This window comes from Rhamphochromis sp. 'chilingali', assembly GCF_963969265.1.
Source record: "Rhamphochromis sp. 'chilingali' genome assembly, chromosome: 1".
In the NCBI taxonomy this organism is placed as follows: Eukaryota; Metazoa; Chordata; class Actinopteri; order Cichliformes; family Cichlidae; genus Rhamphochromis; species Rhamphochromis sp. 'chilingali'.
The window spans coordinates 46138264-46160093 of NC_137929.1; the positions used below are offsets into that span (position 1 = coordinate 46138264).

General features: G+C 41.2%; 1 protein-coding gene across 2 annotated transcripts in view; it reads right to left on the reverse strand.

The window, feature by feature from the left end:
• The window catches only part of exoc6b (exocyst complex component 6B), a 132101-nt gene that overhangs the window by 107201 nt on the left and 3070 nt on the right, over nucleotides 1-21830 (reverse strand). For both annotated transcript variants that reach the window (XM_080891102.1, XM_080891103.1), the window contains exons 2-6: nucleotides 3233-3398; nucleotides 3091-3138; nucleotides 2905-2995; nucleotides 2124-2169; nucleotides 1175-1379 (exon numbers count right to left, since the gene is read on the reverse strand). In XM_080891102.1, coding sequence (XP_080747228.1) covers nucleotides 1175-1379; nucleotides 2124-2169; nucleotides 2905-2995; nucleotides 3091-3138; nucleotides 3233-3398 — 556 coding nt within the window. The remainder of the gene's footprint in view (nucleotides 1-1174; nucleotides 1380-2123; nucleotides 2170-2904; nucleotides 2996-3090; nucleotides 3139-3232; nucleotides 3399-21830) is intronic.

The window sequence follows — 21830 nt, forward strand, 5'->3', positions numbered from 1 at the left end:
GATACACAGCTAGATGCTGCTCCGGGTCAATCGGCTCTCTGAAATCCTTTCTGTGCCTCCTTAGACGTGATCAGTGTGTATGTAACAAGTTCACATCTAGAAAAACTCGTGTTATTTCTTCACAATATACCCTGTGGGTAAAGACCTAAACCACATTTTATTCAAATTTCTAGCAGTTTGCACCATGTGAAACTTTTGCTACCCACGTTTGCTCTTTTGACTAAGTAAATGATTTATAACCTAAAAACTGAGCCTTAACCATCAAACAGGTCTTGACATTCAAAGCCTATTTCAAGGTGAAGACAGGCTGAATGTCCTCACTTTGCCAAAAAGATCTTGAAAAGCAGAGTTCTGTCCACTTGTGGCACATTGCTGTGCTCTGTTGTTAGCTCCAATATCTCCTGAGCACCAGATAAAGCCAGAAGATTAAGTTAAGGTTTAAAAATGGTCCTCAAAAACACACCTGATACAAACCCTAACCTCTGAAAACAATTGTTGAAAGTGTCACCTTTTATATTATGTAACTCGAAAACGGAAGCAGATCTCTAAAATATGATGAATATAGGCAGATGTATTACCCCTGTTTCACTCATTCCAGGGGTAATCCAAGAACACACACAGCTCCTGTACTCACCTTTACAACATTTATCTGTGTGAATCTTGAACTTTAAGATGTCAAACTGACTGTTCCATCAGTTTAATAATGATAAAAACTCCAAGAAAGGGTCAATCCATCACAACCCACAGGGCGCTACCATCACAGCAGAGTGAAGGTCTCTGGCACAGTTCAGAACCCACTAACAAAACACATCTAGTTTGTGGCTGTTTGGCTGCTGTAATACAGTTTTCTGCTCTTCTCTCTGTATAAGTAGACGTATCCCTAATAAGGTCCTCTCAGTCAAAAGGCCACACCCACCTGTAGTTTAAATCTTTTGTTTGGGAGGGGCAGCCAATTAGAATGAAGTTGGAAAAGAGAAACAGAGCTGAGGATCTGCACCGAGGCCCAGAACGAGATAAATGAGGATTGCTTTGAACTGTAAATCACGCAAAGCTACTCTAACACAGTGCAAGAATAAACTCACAGAGCCACATTTAGTAAATCTGTCATCTCCTGTGAATGAGAGCATGTCAGCTGAACTTTCTCAGCCCAAAGTGTTTCTGGGTGCTTGTGTACCTGTTTCATGGCGGTCTGGCCTATCTTATCCGAGTGTTTCCGAATGCTCTCCAGGAAGTCTCTCAGCTGTGACATGGCCGTGTCGCGGATCTGTATCCTCAGTTTGGGGATGTTTTCAGCCATGATGGAGCAGAACCGGTACTGACCCGCTTTGGGAAGACACGTCTGTTCCAGCTGTTCTAACGTTCGCAGCGCGGGGTAGTACCTACAGAGACAAAGCATTTGGAAAAGTGCAGTCAGCTTGTTTGTTCAGTCACTCAGTGAGCTGGTTTGAAAGTTCAGGATGAAGTCTGACTCGTCTCAAGCCAAACGTTGTTTTTTTCAGCTTTCACGCCTGAACGCAGCTAATCTGGTTTTGTTTTGAACATGTTAATTTCCACTTGCAAAACTGACAGACACACAGATGCATGACCAAAAAACACCCAACAACCTAGGAGTGCTCGCACACACAGAGAAATAAACACACTCCGATACACCTCACGGAGATTTGGCAGCACAGAAATCCCCCAGACACTTCAGCCCACTTCACTCCACTGCATCGCTCAAACACAGGCTCTCCCTCTCGAGGAGCGTTCGCTTTTGGCTGACCTCCTCCTGCTCTCTGAGAGCCCAGCAGCCGCGGGACAGGGAGACGGGGAAAAATACACAAACAAAATGACAAATTTATGACCAGCCAAGACTCCTATCTAGAGGCAGCCCGAGGACAGAGAAGGGGAAGAAAGAAGCAGAGAAATTGTCTCAGCTGCTCAAGGAAGTGCTCTGGCTCCATCTTGTGGCTGCCAGCAAGCAAACATCTACATGATCCAAGAAGGATGTCAAGTTATACAGATATGTACCATACAGTAGTAGCTCTGACCAAACAGCAGTGTTCCCCACACTTGGAATGAGAACAGCACGACACCTTTAGAAAATATATTCACATCAACAAAGAAAAAGACTCGATGATTACCGTTTGGCCCTCATCTGCTCCTGAAGTCTGCTGTACATCTCAAGAACTGGAAGGAAAGAAGGAAAAAAACAGTAATTAGTCCGAGAAAGGAAACTCGTGCTCAATCACCCCGGGAAGGAAATCTCAGGAAATTGATTGCATCCATTCAAATGTAGCATCATCCTTACATTCACTCCTGAAAAATAGGTTTCACAACTCCGACAGTAAGGCCACATCAGTGCCAATAACAATGAAGTCATAACTGGAAGTAAAGACTTGGCAGAGTGGTTTTTATTTTTCCAAAAAGAGCTTTCAAACAGTTGCCTCTACATTTCAACTGTGTATCTCTGAGCTCCATTAAATTGGCAGCAAAAACTGACACAATCGTGCACTTGGGGTTACAACTCTGCTGCGGTGCCAGCAGATGTGACATCATTATCACCACACGCTGCCAGTATATGTGCGTTTGTATATGTGCATATGGGAGAAACTTGAAAACACTAGAACAAAACTTCCTGTTGTGCTCAGGGCACGACTCCTGTGTTAAACCAAACCTCATATGTGCACGTGAAACCAAAGCAGGGGAGCGCATCTTTTGTCATTTGTAGCTGGGGCTGCAAAGCCATTTGCTCCCCTCGTTTTGGGTGAGACCTAGGAAACCCACACATTTTCACCCGACCTAATGTATGTGCAGAAATTTCAAGTATGTTTACTGCCTCAAAACGATGATTAATCTTCTAAAACAATAATAAACAGAGCAGATACAATAAAGGGGGATTCACACTGAGTGTTTGGGTGTTACCTGGTAGACAGTGCGTCAGTTTGTCTATCGTGGTGGCGATGTTTCTCTGTTGCACCCGACACTGTCTGAGCTCCTCCATGGAGGTGGTGAGCTAAATAGCAGGAGGAAGAGGTGACGAGAGCAACATCAGTGAGGATGTAAGCAGAAGCCTGCAGGACTTCTCTGTGTGAACCTGTGAGCTTTTACCTCTTTGCCATTTTCCTGAAGATGCCCGTTAGTCTCAGTCACCTGACTCTGAGAGACACAAAGGAGGAAGACATTAATTCAGATGCTTTACAGTCAAGCTCGCCATCGTACCTGTGGCGCAGACCTCACCGGCACGCCTTACCTTCAACTTCTGCGCCTCTCCTCGCACTTTCAGCAGCTCTGTGATGGAGTCCACGAACCCCTGGAAGTGATGGTTGCACATCTTCTCGATCTCTCGGTCATGGTTCCTGATCCGAGCATCCAGCTTCTCCATGAACAGGCCATGCTCCTGACCATCGTACACCGACCTGAAGACGAACAAGAAGAAAAGAAAGAGAAGACTGCTGGTAAAAAATATTCTGTTTATTTATTTTTAAAGTCATTTAAGTCATTTTAAATTCTAAGAGTACTTTTATTTAGGACCAACAGTGACACAAAACTTTGTTTTTTTAATAATCCTCCTGCTGTAACCTGCTCCCTGAAGGAGTCACCACAGCAGATCGTCTGCCTCCATCTCACCCTATCCCCACCATCCTCCTGTCACACTAACCCTCTGCATGTCCTCCTTCACTACAGTCATGAATCTTCTATCCAAAGCATAGCTCCACCTCTCTCCACAGAGACTCCTGCCTGACCTCATCTGTCAGACTTTTCATCATCACTGCAAACGAGGAGGAGCTGAGAGCTGATCCCTGATGTAATTGTACCCCCACCTTAAACCCATGTAACACACCACTGTATTGTATAACGGAAAATGAAATGGGATAGTCAATAGTAAGGGAAAGTCTACTAATACAGATGGAGTTACACATTTTAGCTGAATTGATTTATCTCTAAATGTATTTTTGGTATTATTCTCAATTAATTTAAATAATTCATTTACCTGATTCTTTATGTTTTGCAGTATTGTCATTCATACATTTTTTGTGGCTTCACTGATCCCAAGAAATCAGGTGCTCAGGTCACATGATGTTGGAGATCAACTAAACACATCATCCTAGTGTTTATCAGACTCGCCATGAGGGCGCTCACCTACACAGCACAGTGCAGGCAGCAGATTTTACAAAGAAACACAAACCTGATAAAACCTGGAAGATGTTTTACACACACACACACACACACACACACACACACACACACACACACACACACACACACCAGGGCTCTAGAGTGCGACCAATGGTGAGACTAAAAAAAAAATCCTAGGTCGCACCGGTGTGACCAGCAGCTGTTCGAGTCTTTGTGTGGTCAACAACATTACACCCCTATCGTGGTCTAAACCAATCAGAGATAGTCAGGGGCGGGAACTCTGATTGGCCGTGTTCCAGATATTCCTGTAGTCCTTCGTGTGTACGTTTGAAAGTGCAGGTGGATAGAGGGAGGTGAGTAGCTTGAATAAAGCGATATCGCTTCATTAAATCCTGAATAGACTTTTAAATATGTATTTTGCCAGAATCTCAGGTTAAAGCTCACAAAACAACTTCAACAACCACCAAACAGCAAATGAGAGAGCAGGAAAACGGATTCCACACAAAGACGCATCAGAATCAGCTTTCTTTTTCTCGGCTTTCTCACCCTACGGACACGCCGTCGGCTCACTTTTTTGCGCTACATTCTGAGCTGCAGGTTTTGTCTCTCTCCAACAAAAATTCACTGAACCAGCAGCAAAAGAAGCAGCAAACTACACTTCACATTTGATAACATCATCATGAATTCCCTCTTACTTTTGCTGTTTTGATAAAAATCACACTTCCTGCACAGCTCTCTCTCTCTCTGTACATCAAGAACAGTTTCCCGTCTCACATCTGTTTTCCACATTATTCATTCGCTTATTACCCACCAGTCTACCGTTGTTTACAGTGCTGTCAGCTGCTGTCTATTTTTTTAATATATACCTCAAATGACCTCTGACAGGAAAGCCTGTTCTGCTTTTCAGTACTGAAGAAATTTAAACTTTTAAAAATTATGCAAAATTGCAGAATATTTTTAAGGTTATCTGCTATAAAAAGTCAGGCCAGGAAAATCTGCTGTTTATCTCGTGTTTTTCTGACACAAAGGCATCTGCTGTGATGCTCACACCGCTGATGAAGTCTCACATGTATCAGTACTGATAAGTGATTAGAATTATAATATTTCTGACTGAGGCAAAATTGAATCGAATCAGCAAGCAGGTCATCAGGAGGCAGAGATGATGATTAAGTTTAACATCGTCTACAATACTACCACAGAGTGCCAACGCACTTTCTCAGTAACGTATCTTTCTTGTAGAACTTTGCTCCTAATAAAGAACTTTAACTAACAATCTTGTTAACACAATCATTTACAATGATTATCTTTATGAACAGCAATAAATAAAATCCAAAAAGAAGCAAGCATCCTGTTTGAGAATCCCTTATTGAGGCTTAAAATTGATCTTAAATGTGTTTTTAAGAATCTGTTTCTCCCCGATGCTCATCAGGAAAAGGCCCTGTTGCCATGAGCAATGCTATTTTTTACATCAATGACCAGATCATTTATATCCCCTATCAAATCCTCCTCCAAAGCAGGTCCAACCAATGAATAACCTTCATAACATGTCGAACCCACAGTTAAATCTGAAGTTAGCTCACCAAGCCTGAAAGCTTCAAGCGTGCACTATTTCTTCCCTCTGTCTCTTTTGATCTGAAAACGAATTAATCCTAAACCTGCCAACCTTTATCGGCTATGATAGCATTCAGGAAAGAATCAAAGCATTAACCGTGCACAGGTTACTGCTTCTTCTAAAAGAAGAACAGTAAAGAAAACAACTGCATCTCCTCTAAATCTCCAGTAGAGGTCGCTTGTAATCCATCATTCACAGCTGGGGTTGACCATAGCAGCTTCCAGTTCACCGCATTGCTCCAGGGCTTATGGGCAGTCTGTGCTGTGATTTTTAGCTCAAACAGTCAATACTGATAAATTCTCCTCATATGCATAAAATCTTTTAATCAATAAAAAAAAACGACACTAATGTGGGCAGTTTGCTTAATGTACTGACCGAATATATTTCTTCTGTCTTTGGACTGCTGGTCAAACAAAAACAAAACTAATAACTGCATGTTTTCTATTTTATTCCCATGTGTGATTGTTGGGAAACTTTGCAGCTTCACTGTGCAAACTGCATATTTTCCACTTAACATACTTGGATATTCACTCTAGAAAAATGAGTAACTGTGCCCCTGATTATACTCATTATTGAAGATCACACAGCTATTAAACGGTAACTACTCAGAGTTTTCCTACAGTCAAAGCAGTTCAGCTCAAATGTTGCTTTCAGCTCACTACAAACTAAAGTGGTGCTGGCAGTGACACAGGAGGATTAATAAAGCAAAATACCTCTTATCCACACTTTGTTTTCCCCTGTAAAGGCAGGGCGCACAGCATGGAAGGCTCCAAAGACAAAGAGTTGGGCTGCATGCTGTGATCATTTCATTAACATGAAAATCCTGAAAATTTTTGCAAGATTTACATGATGACGTACTTATCCTGAAAGTCTGGGACAATGCTGATGTTTAAATCACAGGCTGTAAATAAAAGATGACCATAGCCAGGGGTGCACATAAGTCAAAATAAAAATAAAAAACGCGCACCAGATAAGAAGTTGTAACGCGCGTTTGCGTACATAAGATTTTCTGGAGGAGGACAGACATTTGTTTAGAACTCTTGAAGATGTCGAAGAAGCTCCTTTAAGCAATTACTTTGGACATTTCTTTGGAGGTGGAGGAACACCAAAGGAGTCCGAACCGCAAAAGAAGCGCGTATTCTTGGAAAAGTGGTTGCATGAGGTGAGCTGGCTTCTAACAAATGATGAACGCACAGAGATGTGGTGCAGAATATGCCGTGAAAATCCCACTCTAGCGGACAACTTCTTATCTGGTGCGCAGTTTTTTTTTTTGACAGCACATGCACAACTGTGGACCACTTATGTAAACCCCAGACCATAGCTCTCAGGTCTTATAAGTGGATGAAATCTACATCCTCTCTAATGTTCAAGAGGGGGCAATTTTTGTTCATGCCCTACCTGGCCTGCTGGCTAAACTTTGCTAGATCCGCCCCTGCACAGTTACCAGCTGTCAGCTACGTAGAAAAAGATCCTGGTGTAGAAAGTAACATTAAATAAATTGTAGCAACAGCTTATCAAGCGTAAACGTGCTGCTGTTGTTCAACTGCTGGTTTCCTCTTTCTGGTGCAATGTGGGCGATAAACAAACAAAAGAGACGGACTCGCGACAGAAAAGCCGATCAGCTGATCATTGATCAGTTTCATGATTGAAGTAGCAGCAGGAGAGAGAGAGAGAGAATGAGAGGCTACATATATCAGTTGTGAAGCTTAACATGGCAATGCTTCACAAACATTCAGAGATGAACTTACACACTTGCTTTACTTCTCTAGGATAACTTTCTCAGAGATTAAAAGCCGGTTTGGAAGCACGTAGCGAGGCTCCAAATGCTCAACCAGACCGCCGACAGGTCTCGCACGCCACAGCCGCTCTATCACGTGATGCATACTCTTCCGCCGTGCTACGGTTATGAGCTGGGTTATGCTATGTCTGAAGTTTTGTGAGGTGCTTTTCTGTATACGATTTCCGATCCAGTAATTTAGGTCAGTGTCAGACCGATACATAAGATCAGATCGGTCCATCTATAATAAGAACACAAAGTTTCAGTGAGCATCATCATGTCATGAGACACTTTATAAAGCAACCCGTTAGGTACTAAATTGCTGCCATCTATAATTCATCATTAATGTTACGATATATATAAGTTTAGTATCTTCTTCATTTTACATGCTTATACTGAACAAAAAACGACATTAACAAATGTGTTATGTTAATTGCAATGCAATTAAAAATAAGAAAAAGTAATTTATTGATCTAACAACAAAAGAGAAGGAATGGAAATTTAGCCATTTCAGAATCAACAAAGTAAAAGAGAATTTTTACAAAAGACACAAAAGGAACTATAAATGTTAAAATGAAAAGTGACTCTGACAGTGAAGAAAGGGAACCTGGCATGTTTGATGGAGATTTAGCGCAGCTGTTCAATTCAGAAACAGAGGCTGAGGACTTCAGTGGGTTTGATTGATGATGATTACGATTATGATGGTGGTAAAATAAATGTGAAAACCAAACTCAGTTATGCTCCCGCGCTATTTTTAAATACGCACACTTGTATGCTTGTGTGTGTTGTTGTTGTAAGGCGGACGTAGTAGAGGACACCATGAGAACGTTAAAGGGGGAAGTGTGGGCGTAGATTGTATATAAAACCCGCGCCCTATAATCAGGTGCGCCTTGTGTGTGTGTCAAATACAGTAATGGCACACATAACTGAGACTGCGCCTTTGAGTAGGGTGCGTCTTATGGTCGTGAAAATACGGTATAAATGTTAAAATGAAAAGAGCAGATGATTACGATCTGTTGTGCAGTATTATATTATAAAAAGTTAATGCATAAGGTATGAAAGACTTCCTCTATCCATCCTTGGGGCAACTGTTAATACAGATTTTTGGCAGATATTTCAATGAGTTTGAGCCAAAAATAAATAAATAAATACTCAGATTACTGCCAGGAAAGCAGCAAATGTGTGCCTTTTCTTCCTGTAGGTCAGTCAGTACTAGAGATGAACCGATCCGATATTACGTATCGGTATCGGTCCGATACTGACCTAAATTACTGGATCGGATATCGGAGAAAAATAAAAAATGTAATCCGATCCATTAAATATCACGAAAGCACCTCACAAAACTTGCAACACGCCGTAACTCACCTCAGAACGTTAGCAGTCGGAGCAGTATGTATCACGTGATAGAGCGGCTGTGGCATGCGGGACCTGTCGGTGGTCTGGATAGCATGTGGAGCTTCACTAGCAACCCGGCATTTCATCTCTGACAAAGTTATCCGGAGAGAAGTAAAGCAAGTGTGTAAGTGCATCTCTGAATGTTTGTAAAGCATTCCTGTGTTAAGCTTAACAAGCGACTGCCTCTTCTTGCTGCTACTTCAATCATGAAACTGCTTAACGATCAGCTGATCGGCTTTTCTGTCGCGAGTCCGTCTCTCTTGTTTGCTTTTTGGCCCACTTTGCACCAGAAAGAGGAAACCAGCGGCTGAACAACAGCAGCACGTTTAAGCTTGATAAGCTGTTGTTAGAATTTATTTAATATTACTTTCTACTCGAGGATCTTTTTCTACGTAGCTGACGCTGGTAACTGTGCAGGGGCGGATCTAGCAAAGTTTAGCCAGGGGGGCCGATAGGGCATGAACAGGGAAAAGGGGGCACAAAGACATACTTTTCTTTCTTATTCTCATTTAAAATGTCTAGCTTTTAATAAATAATTATCTGAATCTTACACCCAAAGTTTTAATCTGGTGTAAAATGTATAGAAGTCCATTACTGTATATAGTGACTATTAAGTCTAATATATACCCTAGTAAGCTATAGTACTTTTTCCTTTGGGAAGGTACCATCTGTGCAGTCTGCAATTTTGTTGAAGAAAGATGTTGAATCTATTTAATATTTCTTGAAAAATAATTGATTTCTGTGCATTTTTTTTCACACTGCATCAAATTAAGGTTGATTACGTCGATTAAGCATCATGAGGTGGAGCGTGAGGGGTGGTTCCCTGTTTTTTATTTATTTATTTTTGTTGTTGCTGGGAGTTGGAACCCTATTAGTTAGGTTGCTTAATATTTATGCTAAGTACTCTTTAAAATACCAGAATAGGGAGGATGGTGTAGGTCTAAGTTTATTAGATTGATCAGTATTGCTGAACTATGAAATATTTTTTTTTGCATACAGGTATAACAGAATAGATTTAGTGTAGTTGTTGTTTTAAACTTGAGTATGAACTTATACAAAATGCAGCAAGATATTTAAAAAACAGTTTTGTTGATTAAAAAACACTATCGGATTCATATCGGTATCGGCAGATATCCAAATTTATGATATCGGTATAAAAATAAAAAAGTGGTATCGTGCCATCTCTAGTCAGTACATGTCTAGCTTACATTTTATACAATCTAACTACAGCCTGCAACAAACCACACAAAACCATAAAACTGAATTCATAGATTTAAAATGAAGCACGCCTCCATTCGCCCGACCTCAAGAGGACAGATGTAGAAAAATCTCATGTTATTTCTGTGTAATAATGAACACAGCACTTCCTGTGTTTTTTCCCCTTCCTGAAGCAACACACACACACACACACACACACACACACACACACACACACACACACACACACACACACACACACACACACACACACACACACACCTACCTGTGTACAGCTAACAATCCCCCCTCCTTCCTCCTGCAGACCAGGAAATGCCCAGCATGTACAGCAGGGTCTGATGTCACTAACTGCTTTCTTTAGATGCACTCATACAAACATAATAAAGCCCTGCCTTTGGCAAACACTTAGGCAAACTGCCGCCTGCTAATGAAACCAGAGCAGAAAACAAAGTACAAACAAGGGCAGTGATAAATAAACAGACTGCTGAGGGTAGATGCAGTCGGAAGGGAGGACATTGGTCCACTCCTAGTTTTTCTACCTTGGGGATGAGGAAAATCCCTTTGGTCTTTCATCTCTATAACTCACATATTTGTTTTTCCTCAGTGCTTTGGGGGGAGGCAGTTCACAAGAACTATAACACAAGCCACAGCAGCATGTGCCCTTTTTTTGGTGGCAATAGTGGAAAGTTTTCACTTCATGTTATGGTGAATTCTCCAAACAATGGCTGGTTTCCTGTGTGTACAAACTAAGATTAGCATGTTAGCACATCTGCAGTGCCTGGTAAGAGTCTCTCACTCACTCAGTGCCTGGTGGTGTCTGCTATTGAGCAAGGGGAGAGGACATGCTGCTTAGTTTTGCTCCTTGTCAGCTCAAAAATGCACAATAAAAGTTCCAATATTGGCAATGATAAACCGCAGAAGTCACCGGTTCATCAACATCAACAAAAAAGTTAATTTTTTCTGTATTTCTTTGTGTAGAAATATTTGATTTTCACCTCTTTAGATCCCTTCAGAAAAGGAAAACTGGACACTTCCAACATGATAAGCTTCTAAAACCACTTAAAACATTCAAATACTGGCTACATTTACATTACATAGTTCTCATAGGACAATTTAAGTGATCCTTTTTTAATCTACTCTGACCATCACAGTTAACAGCTCAAAACGACACTACCACCATAACCTGTGATGGAGGAAACAAGTACTACTTCATTTTTCGGTGTAATCTGATAGAGCGCAGCACGTCTAACACTTCCCTCTAAATCGTTCGGGGCTTGAGTGTATGTGTCCACATTACTGTGCATCCTGATATCTTCAGTATTTTCATGTATTTGTGATGACATGACGTTAAGATCTTGCGATGGCCAGGCTCCATCTCTGTTACGCCGCTTCCTTTATCTGTGACAGATATCCATAAATGCTCTGATGTAATTCATTTCAGTGCATGAAGGGTCAGAGCTAGTCTTGAGGCTTCCGCAGGTCTGTTAGTGATGTTTCACTACAAAGCAATGTAGTGATTAGAAGCAAGGATTCAATATAATCTATGGTGTGATTGCTCTCTCACACACACACACACACACACACCCACCCCCCCCCCTGTTTGGGCCACTGACTGTGTTTCCCAAACACACTGGCTGTAATGGACCCTCAATAATGAGCAGCACAGCTCTTTTCACATTAAAAACAACAGACGTGCTTTTACCGCCCGTGTGGACAGTTTTACTCAGCAACACCACCACATAAATTAGGAGGCCATTTTAAAAATAAAAAATAAAAAAAATCAGCTGTCTGTGCATTCATGTGAAAAACATTTCACAGGTTTCTATGCATAAACTGAGTCCATGTTTGCTGCTGTTACAGGAACTAAGTGGGTGCTAATCAGATGTACTTGATTAACTGATGAAAGTGTAAGCACCTCTTTAAAGGCTGAAGTTTTGGTAGTTTACTGGTTTGGAGCATTCAGCTGTGTTAACAACACCGCAGTCTTCTCAGGAGTGGATTTCATTGGAAATTCAGCCAAAGGCCAGACTGTGCAATGCTCAGAGAGACTGCAACAAACCCAAGAGCTAAGAACAAATAGCTCATACCAGCTGTCAAGCACAGTGGTGGAGGGGTGTTGATTTGGCCTTGTTCTGCAGCCACAGGACCTGAACAGTCTGAGTAGTTACTGAGCTGACCATGAACTCCTCTGTCTAACAAAGTATCCTAGGGTCAAATGTGAGGCTGTTTGTTGTTCCTGCAACAGTACAATGACCCCCAAGCACAGCAGCAAATCTACATGAGAACGGCTGAAAAAGAAGAATCAAGGTGAAGGAGTGAAATGCTGTGATGGGACCTTATGAGAGCTGTGCATAAATTAATGCCTGCCTGCACAGAGTCCTGTGAAAACTCACTGCACTGTATGCAGATAAAATGCCAGCTGTGTAGAAAAAATTGAGATTTCTTGTAACCTTTGCTGCGACATGGGCTCTCTCTCTTTCTAACAGCACTACCTGCAGAATGAAGGGTGTCATCAGCATGAAGGCAAAACAGCACACTAGAGCAGGGCGATATGGCCAAAAATATTTATCACGATATATATTTGAAAATTTGCGATAACGATATAACCGACGATATAATTGATGCGAGACAAAATACAACTCCACAACTTTACTAGCGCAAAAAGACAACCTTCCATTTATTTTCACTTAAACAAGAAGCTGGTTTTTATGTACATTAAAGCTTTATAAAAATGTAACAGTGCAAATGCTAATTCCTTGCTGAAAGTTTAACCAAAAGGCATTTCCAGTAGAAATGGGCTGACATATCCTGAGCATAACCATGTATAATATCCACTGAAGTTAAAAAGAGGTGCTTTGCAACATTAAACTGCAGTGTGCAGTACGTATTTTTCGGACCATAAGGTGCACAGGATTATAAGGCACAATAAGCGAAACAAAGCAGTCAGATAAATCAAACTTTATTAAACTCATTCTTCTTGCTTCCTCCACTTCTGTACCATTGATTCATTAATGTTGAATTCTCTGGCAGCTGCTCTATTCCCATGTTGTTGCAGTATATTAATGACTAACCTCGTATTGTGGATGGATTATCTCAGTTGTTCTCCTGACTGAAGTTTGGTCCGTTTACAGTATCCTGCCATGCGATTGCATTTGTCTCTAACCATGAAGAACCTTCACGTTAACTTTTATAAGTGGAAAAGTGTTAGTGTTCGTCCTCCAGCTTCACTGTTTATGTTATGCTAACATAGCTGTGTCGCTAGCGATCACGTAGCACATCATTATATACCAGCTAGCCCAACTTCAGTAACCCTACAAACGTCACTGCTGTTTAGTTTCCTGTCTTCATTTATGTTGGAAGTGATAGCAGAGCTGTACGTTTGATTTTTTCAGAAATCTCTGTCAGAACATGCAATATCATGCTTAGGTAACTAGCGAAACTAGCGAGCTAACTTCCGCTAGCTTCCTGCTAACTTCTAACTCCGTTAAATGTAATAAATTTTGTTTTCATGGATGCCTGGAAATTAAACTTCATAGTTACACCTGGTAAAGCAGCAATGCTGATCGTTTTATTAAAGATGAAAGAGTTTAGACAGTTTTTAACTCTCAGTGATGCTGCAGTGTTCGTTTGACCTGAAGAATACGGAGTTTAGGACCCAGATTACTCCCAGATTTAAGAGCATCTTAGTCCGACAAATATGACAATAACAACGGCCGCTTGCATGTTCTGCAAAAAAATGTGCTTTGTCGTGTATCTGACGGACAAACACCAAACCAGTTCCACATCACTGAAGTTGCACCATTTTTACAAACCAATTCTGGTTCATCTGTTTCACTCTACAATCGGCCATGTGCGTATGAAAACAAAGGCACTGCGCATGCGCGTTTTACTCCCAGTCTATCGCGATATTTCATTTTCCTATCGTTGCCTAACATTATACCGGTATTACCGTGAACGGTATAATATGGCCCAGCCCTACAGCACACCACATTTAGTTATTCAGTTATTAAATGACTTACTAATAGTTTTTAAATACAAATCAACTCATACATTAGTCTACATTCTTCTAAATTAAGCTATAGGGCGATCTATTGGCTTAGGGAGCTCAGTGAAGTAAAAATGTTACGTTGAGCCATTGTAAGTGGAAATTGACAATTAAATTAATCCTATAATGTTAAAAATACTGTAACATATCACATGCAGGTTAATATGCATTTGCTGCTGCATCAGAGAAACCATTACCCATTACAGTATGAAGAGATGAGGGCTGCTCATATAGATGCAAATTATAAGAGGCGTACGCAGAGTGAAAACAAGCTCACAATAAAGACGGGGGTAAGGGAAGCTGTGGTTCCCAAAGCGTAAAAGTTTGGTAGAAGTTCAACAAAGCTGCTCTCAGTTATGACATCATTGTGAACAGCTGCTGTGTGTGTGTGTGTGTGTGTGTGTGTGTGTGTGTGTGTGTGTGTGTGTGTGTGTGTGTGTGTCTCTCTCTTCTATCCAAGGATCTTTGGAGAGGAGTTTGCTGACTGCTCGACAGCTAGCTAAATAGGATCTTAACCCACTTAAGACGTGCAGCAAACCCCTGATTGTGTGTGTGTGTGTTTCAAGTGCAGAATGATGACTCAGCAGGGTGTGTGTGGATCGGTGTGTACATGATCTAACAAGCTTGTGGTGGGTTCCTCCCACTCTTCTCTGACTAGTTGAACCCTTGAGACGGAGACTTTCTCAGAGTGTGTTAGTTTTCAGTGGAAGACGTTAGTGAGGACACAGAAAACAAACAGATGACCAAGAACGTCTCCTCCAGAGAGCTTTCACTCCTTCCCAGTATGAACTACAAGCCACACAATAGTGTTCAGTGCCTCTTTTCCACACACAGCTTTTATTTGGGCGGGCTGCCCAGGTATACCAACACTGGCCCAGGGTACGTTTGGTGACTCATTTTTCCTTCTTTTTTCTCATTTCCCCATCTGCAGTCGATTAACTGGTGTTCCTCATATTTCGAAAGCTCAGTTGCTGCAGCTGCAGCTAGCTGTGACCCTCTCTAGAGCACACATGGCCAAAAGACGACCATCTTAATCTGACTTCTGACCATGAAAGAGTCATTCCATCTTAAGTGACCATGGCCTTCTGCTCAACCATCTCACATGATCTCAGATTAATTATGTTAGTAAACACTAAACCTACTTTGTGACAATAAACAACAGTGTGAATATCAGATGCTCGTCCTCCCATGGACAGACTTAAATATCATCAGGGCTTTGTCCAGTGATAATCTGACACAGATGGCTTACAGTATCTGCTGGCATTGTGTTAAATTAATAAGCTGTGTTCCTCTTTGTGAGGAACAGACTGGCAACCATTTATTTTTATGTATACAAGGTTAACATGAGGTTTGACTTAAACAGTTTTCCTAAATGTTTAAAATAAAACAAAAATGCAAAGAACTTTTATTTTAGTAAAATAATAAATGAGAACAGGACGAAAATAATTAAAAACATTACTGAAATTCTTCTTCAAAATAAAAGCTGCTGGTGAAGTCAGACCGAAGCTGCTGACAGTCTCCTGTTTGAAACCGGTGCACTGCTGCCAATGAGTGGCCTTGCAAATGAACAGTTTTCATCACAACACCTCGAATGAGCATCATTGCAGATTTTATTTTAGCCCAATACCAACACAGCTGAGCCAAATGTCGTTTGGCGCTGTAGTTTAACATGCGGCTCATGCAGTCTCATGGCTGAACATCCAACACAAAGACTGAGCCTCTCTGTCATATTTGAAACAAACACCTGCAGCCCAATAAGGAAAAAGCATTTTCCATGACTTTACAGTAGGAAAACCACAAAATGAGCACATGCGTAAAGGTTCCCTGTCATTAATGGCTAAATCTGACAAACCTCCCCGCCGGCATGCTGTTAAACACAGGGTGGAGCTCAGCACACATACACGACTTTTTAAAAGCCTCTTCAGCTCAGGAGGAGCTGGACAACTCTCAGATGCACTCAGCTGTTTCTGAAGAAATAAACATGAGCAATGCAACCTCCACGGGCATTGAACGCACAAAAAAATCTGCAGAAATCCAAGCTCAATATTCTCAGCTGACGCAGACAGAAACTTAAGACTTAAATTGACTGCTGTGCTATTTAATCTGTTTATATGAGCTTCTGATAATCTGAACAGATTCAATGAGTAACAACAATGAACCTGAACAAGCTTTTATGAAAAAACACAGACAAAAGAACAAAAAAGCTGTTATTCAATGTGTGTGTGTGTGTGTGTGTGTGTGTGTGCGCGCGCAATGTCTAATGCGACGGTCATTGCATTAGAGAAGAGGTCTGTCATGATACAGCAGCACTTCTACACAATGTCACTCATTCATTACCCTCACTTTAACCTTTTCATAGCCAGCGCTGTTCTTGCCCGTCTGTGTTTATGCAAGTTGTAAAGCAAGAGTGCATCCCAGCATAACTGCCTTTTAGCAAGGCAGGAAATCCCTCACTGAACAAATATGCAGTTGGTGCATAAAGCCATTTGCAGACATTTAAATACGGCTAAAATTCAGCTGAACATCATTATAGTGTTGATGTCATTTTCTGTAAATCTGATACTAATTTAACCAACAGCAATGTAGGGGAAAAAATTCAACACAAGCACAAATTAGATCAGGGAACATTGTTTTTTTTTTATAAAAATAAATAAATAAATCTATCAATAAATGAAACTTAATCTGGACTTTGGTACGGTGATAATGACCTTTTCCCAGGTGCCAAAGTGACATCTTTAAATCTGTTCTGGCTAACAGACAGACATCAACAGTGAAAGTGATGGAAACGTTCCTGTCACTACCCGATCCGTACCGGAAACCCGATCGGTACCCCGCATGCGCGAAAGGTTTCTACTTCCGGTCGTAGCGTTTTACGATAGTTATGGGTCAGAGTATCTGTTAAGATGTTAAGAATAACAAGTATATCTTAAAATGTTTGCAATAATGAAGCATTTCAGTACAATGTAGACAAAAACGAAAAATAAAAAGAAAGTTACGGATCAGGACTCTCCGATCCTTACTGCGCATGTGTAAAGTCTGACCGTACAAATCGGGTCTACCCGATCCGTACCGCGCATGTGCAGATGTTTTCTTCTTCTTCTGTTCGTTTAATGGCAGTTTACTCCCCAGTGTACGAGGATACCGCCACCTGCTGACCGAGCGAATAAACCCTATTATAAACTGATTTATCGTCATTACAAACGTGTGTTAAATCTGATTTAGCGATAGTCGAGTGTGTTTATGCTTGTCTGTGAGGAGAGGATTGTTGGAATAGTGATGATGATGTGCGCTATCACTGTCAATTGTCAGTAAACACTTCATCTGGCTGATGAATCTACACGTGAGATATTACAAAGTCTGCATTATTAACTCTGTAATTAGGCGCCATTCTTCTTATTTTACGGCGCTGTTGCTCAATCGGGGGACGCTCTCTGTTGAGGAGAAAAGCATGAATTTCTTTGTATACGGATTATCCATTGTTTAAATGTCCCGGGCAGTCGAAAAGAAGGCAGAGCTGTTGAGAAATGCTAGGAGCTAACTGGGCGCTAACCGCATCATTCAAATATATTGAATGTCGCAAAGAGAGGAAGTGACGTAAGATTTGCGCATGCGGGGTACCGATCGGGTTTCCGGTACGGATCGGGTAGTGACAGTTCCTCTGTAACAATCACAAAGTCCCTGAGGGGGATGTTTTCACGCATCAGCACAGAGAGTGACAGCCTAACAGTCACAGAAATCTCTCGGGGTTTCCACCAGCACACAGCAAGCCCGCAGCGCCAAGCAGCTTTCTTTTAAAGCTACACTTGTTTTTAAGCTACAATTTAATGTGAAAATAGTTGGACAGTTCACCAGTGACATCTTTAAAACGTAAACACTCTCTAGGAAAACAGCAAGGTGACATAAGTGCGCTCTACCCTCAAGTATAGCAGGAGAAAGTTCACTGATGTCGGACAAGAGGGTCTGGCTTGGTGTGGGACCTTTAGGCTTTTCTACACTTAACTCATCACACCGTGCATCTATGGGCGTTGCTCGGTGCACTGGGGCACAGTCATGATAGAACAGGAAATAGACTTTCCCCATATTTTTCCCACAAAGTCAAAAGCAGAGAATTGTTTACAATGTCTTGATTTCCTTTCGCTGGACCTCAGGGGGCCCAGACCCCCACAGCTCCGGTCAAGCAGGTAACCTTATCCTAACATTTGCCAAACCCAGACTCCTCCGACTACCAGATAAGAGGAGAGAGCTTGGTCAAGTCACAGAACACAGGACCACTGCGTTGGAGTCCACTGCCAGCATGTTTTACACTGCTCCACCTTACATTTGGCACCCAGCACCCTGTTTTTGTGCTGATGTTAATGCCAGAGGAGGTTTGGAGCTCTGCAGTTCTTGAGTCAGCAGAGTGTTGATGACACACCCACTCTGAAAGTTGCAGTGGTTCCTAAATGCCTCCACTTTGCAATAATGACACTTACAGCTGTTCATGGAATATCTAGGAGGGAAGAGTTTTCACAGACTGACTTGTTGCAACAGTGGCATCTAGGCCGGGCCATATCATACTGTTCACGGTAATACCGGTATAGTGTTGGGCAACGCACATGTGCAGTGCCTTTGTTTACATACGCACATGGCGGAAAAAGCGTGCCGGCGACGGAGAATGAGGGCGAAAGCGGATCGTTGAATGAAACAGATGAACCAGAATTGGTTTGTAAAAATGCTGCAACTTCAGTGTGGAACTGGTTTAGCTTTCGTCCGTCAGATACACAACAAAGCACTATTTTTGGTAGAGCATGCTAGCGGGCCGTCGTTATTACCGTGTTGTTTGGAAAATACGGCACACTTAAACTCAATCCTTTGATTTTTCTGAAAATCGACAGTGGCCCTTATAATCCTGTGTGCCTTATGTATGAATCCTGGTTGTGTTTACTGACCTCGAAATGATTTTATGTCGTACACGGCGCTCGACAATCTGTCAAATGTTTTAGTACGACTTTGCTAAGCTACGAGCCCGCAACGCTTGATGGATTGTCGGAGCATTACGGCTATCGTAGGCAGGAGCCTCGTGGAGTGATACGTACTGTGCTTCAACATAATATTACTGTATTGTGTGTGTATAACCTCTTAAGTTTTGTGGATATTATACATGGTTATGCTGAGGATATGTCGGCCAATTTCCACTGGAAATGCCTTTTGGTTAAACTGTCAGCAAGGATTTGCATTTGCACTGTTAAATGTTTATATAACTTTACTGCACATAAAAAAACAGCTGCTTGTTCAAGTGAGAATACATTATTAGTGCAAAAAAAACCCATCAAAGTTGTGGAGTTGTAAAGTATTTTGTCTAGTGTCAATTATATCGTTATCGCAAATTATCAAATGTATATCGTGATAAATATGTTTGGTCATATCGCCCTGCTCTAGTGGCATCCATGCTTAAATTCAGTGAGCCCGTTAGAGCGCCCCACTCTCACTAACATTTGTAAAGGCACACTGCATGGATCTTACTACTTATCTTATACACCTGTGACAATGACACTGAAAACACCTGAATTAAAAGATGAACTAATGTCGCCCAATACCACACTCCATAGAGTTTATATCCACAATACCCAACACTTCTTTTTTTTTTTTAAAGTGATTAAATACTTTCTGTTCAAGCCATGGGTTAACTTATGTTTCACATTTAAATAGTTCTTTAATAAACACACACCGCCAGTGTTTGACATTGTCCGCAATATTCTGCCCCTTTCTAAACGTTTCCTGTTTTTGTGCGTTCAGACTTGGTCACCAGTTCTCGTCCCATTTCAATGCTTTCACATCACACATTGTGACACAACGTCAGCAAGCTCCCCAAGTATTCAGTAAAGCTGATACTTCATATTTAAAGTAAGGAAAAAAGTTTAAACCCCAAACGCCCTCAAGAAGGAAAATAGAAGCCTGAGAGATTTTAAGCCTTGGATGTCATTTACTGTTTTGAGTCCATTGTCCTTTCACAACTGTCAAAAATACTTTATATTAAACTGAAAATGATCAGGAAATAAGGAAAAAAATATCAGCACTAAAAATAAGAAGCTGGATATCCACGAGCAAAATTACATCGCTGCTGGGGTGGGATTAATGGAGTGCAATGCACCTGCAACACAGCTTAGTGTTTATGTCAAAGTCAAACGGGTGGAGCGATCACTGACTCAGACACACAATGGGCAGTGTAAGGAGAGACGGAGGGAGAGGTGTGAATGACTTAGCCTGACATAATTAGAGAAAATAAGTGAATGGAGGTCAGCTGAAGGTAAACAGTTTATTTTTTTCTTGTTTTAATTTTCTTTTGTTCTACGAATGTTTTCACATAGTTTTAAATGGGCTAATTATACACATGAGATAATGATCCAACTGTGATCAAAGGTTGATTGCACAGGCCGCCTGATAGGAGGCAACTTTTCTGCAAATCTCTCAGAGAGATTGTCAATGGTTCGTAAATAATTGTGTCAACAATAATAATATCCAACATGCTGCCATCAGTCTGAACGAGTCTGTCAATGAGCACAACTCGAGGGGACTCGACTCGACTCAGCTGGCTGCCAACTGGTTATATTTCTATAAAGCGGGAAGGCTGCCAAGCCCCTACGTGAGCTGACGATCTATCACATTTCATTGCTGTATTGTCAGAAACAGATTGGATCTAATTGCCAACTTGACCCCTTTCAGTAAGCTCCGCCTTATGGCAACATTTATGGCATGTTTTAGTGACAGTGCTGGCGTGCTTGAGAATCTCGTTTTGAAAAAAACTGAGGTGAAATAAATGTGTTATTGTAGAAAACTGATACAGACATAGTTTAACTTTGAGAAATTAATTTGCAGTTGAAAAAAGGTGATAAATAGTAATGTGTGTTACTGCAATACTCAGAATATCACAAAATGTAAGAAACTGCAATAACGTCATATTCGACGTGTCTGAGGATTCCCAACTTTAATTTTATAACAGTCCAGTTATGTGTGTTTTGCTTTACAGTTTCTTTGCTTTAAAAATAATTTTTCAAAACGTTTTTTTGGAATCAATTTTGACAGCACTGCTTTCCCGAACTTCTTTTAACCCCTGGGGGCTCCAAAAATATACTTCGAGAGGCTCAAAGTACTTTTTTTTTCTTCTTGGGGGAAAAAAAAAAAGACAAGTATTTACTAGAAAAAGCAAAAAGCAACAAAGTACTCCGAGAAACAACAAAGAACAAACAATACTTGGAAGCTTCCTTTTCACACATCACTCTTTAAGCTTTCACCTTATGGTCAAGGATGCCAGCAGAGGCTACTGAAATTTTAATAAAGGCAGCTGAAACACTAAATGAGATTCCTGGCACACAAAGTGGGATCTCTACCATGAATTTTGAGCTTTTGTTCCACTAAACTTTAACAAAATCTTCAAGCTATACAAACAGTTGCTTTAGCTGATGTTGTAATTTATTAACAATATCAACAATCTTCACTGTAATGTCCAGCCCTGTAGTGGCCACAACAACCTCAATGAATATTTTGATTGGACTGTCTGGGCTTCACTAACCCATTAGCATCAAGGTTAAACACCCACCCATCGATCTTTTTAAGAGCTCATCCAGTTCAGGGTCGAGGATGAGCCGGAGCCTATCCCAGCTGTCACAGAGCAACAAGCAGATTGA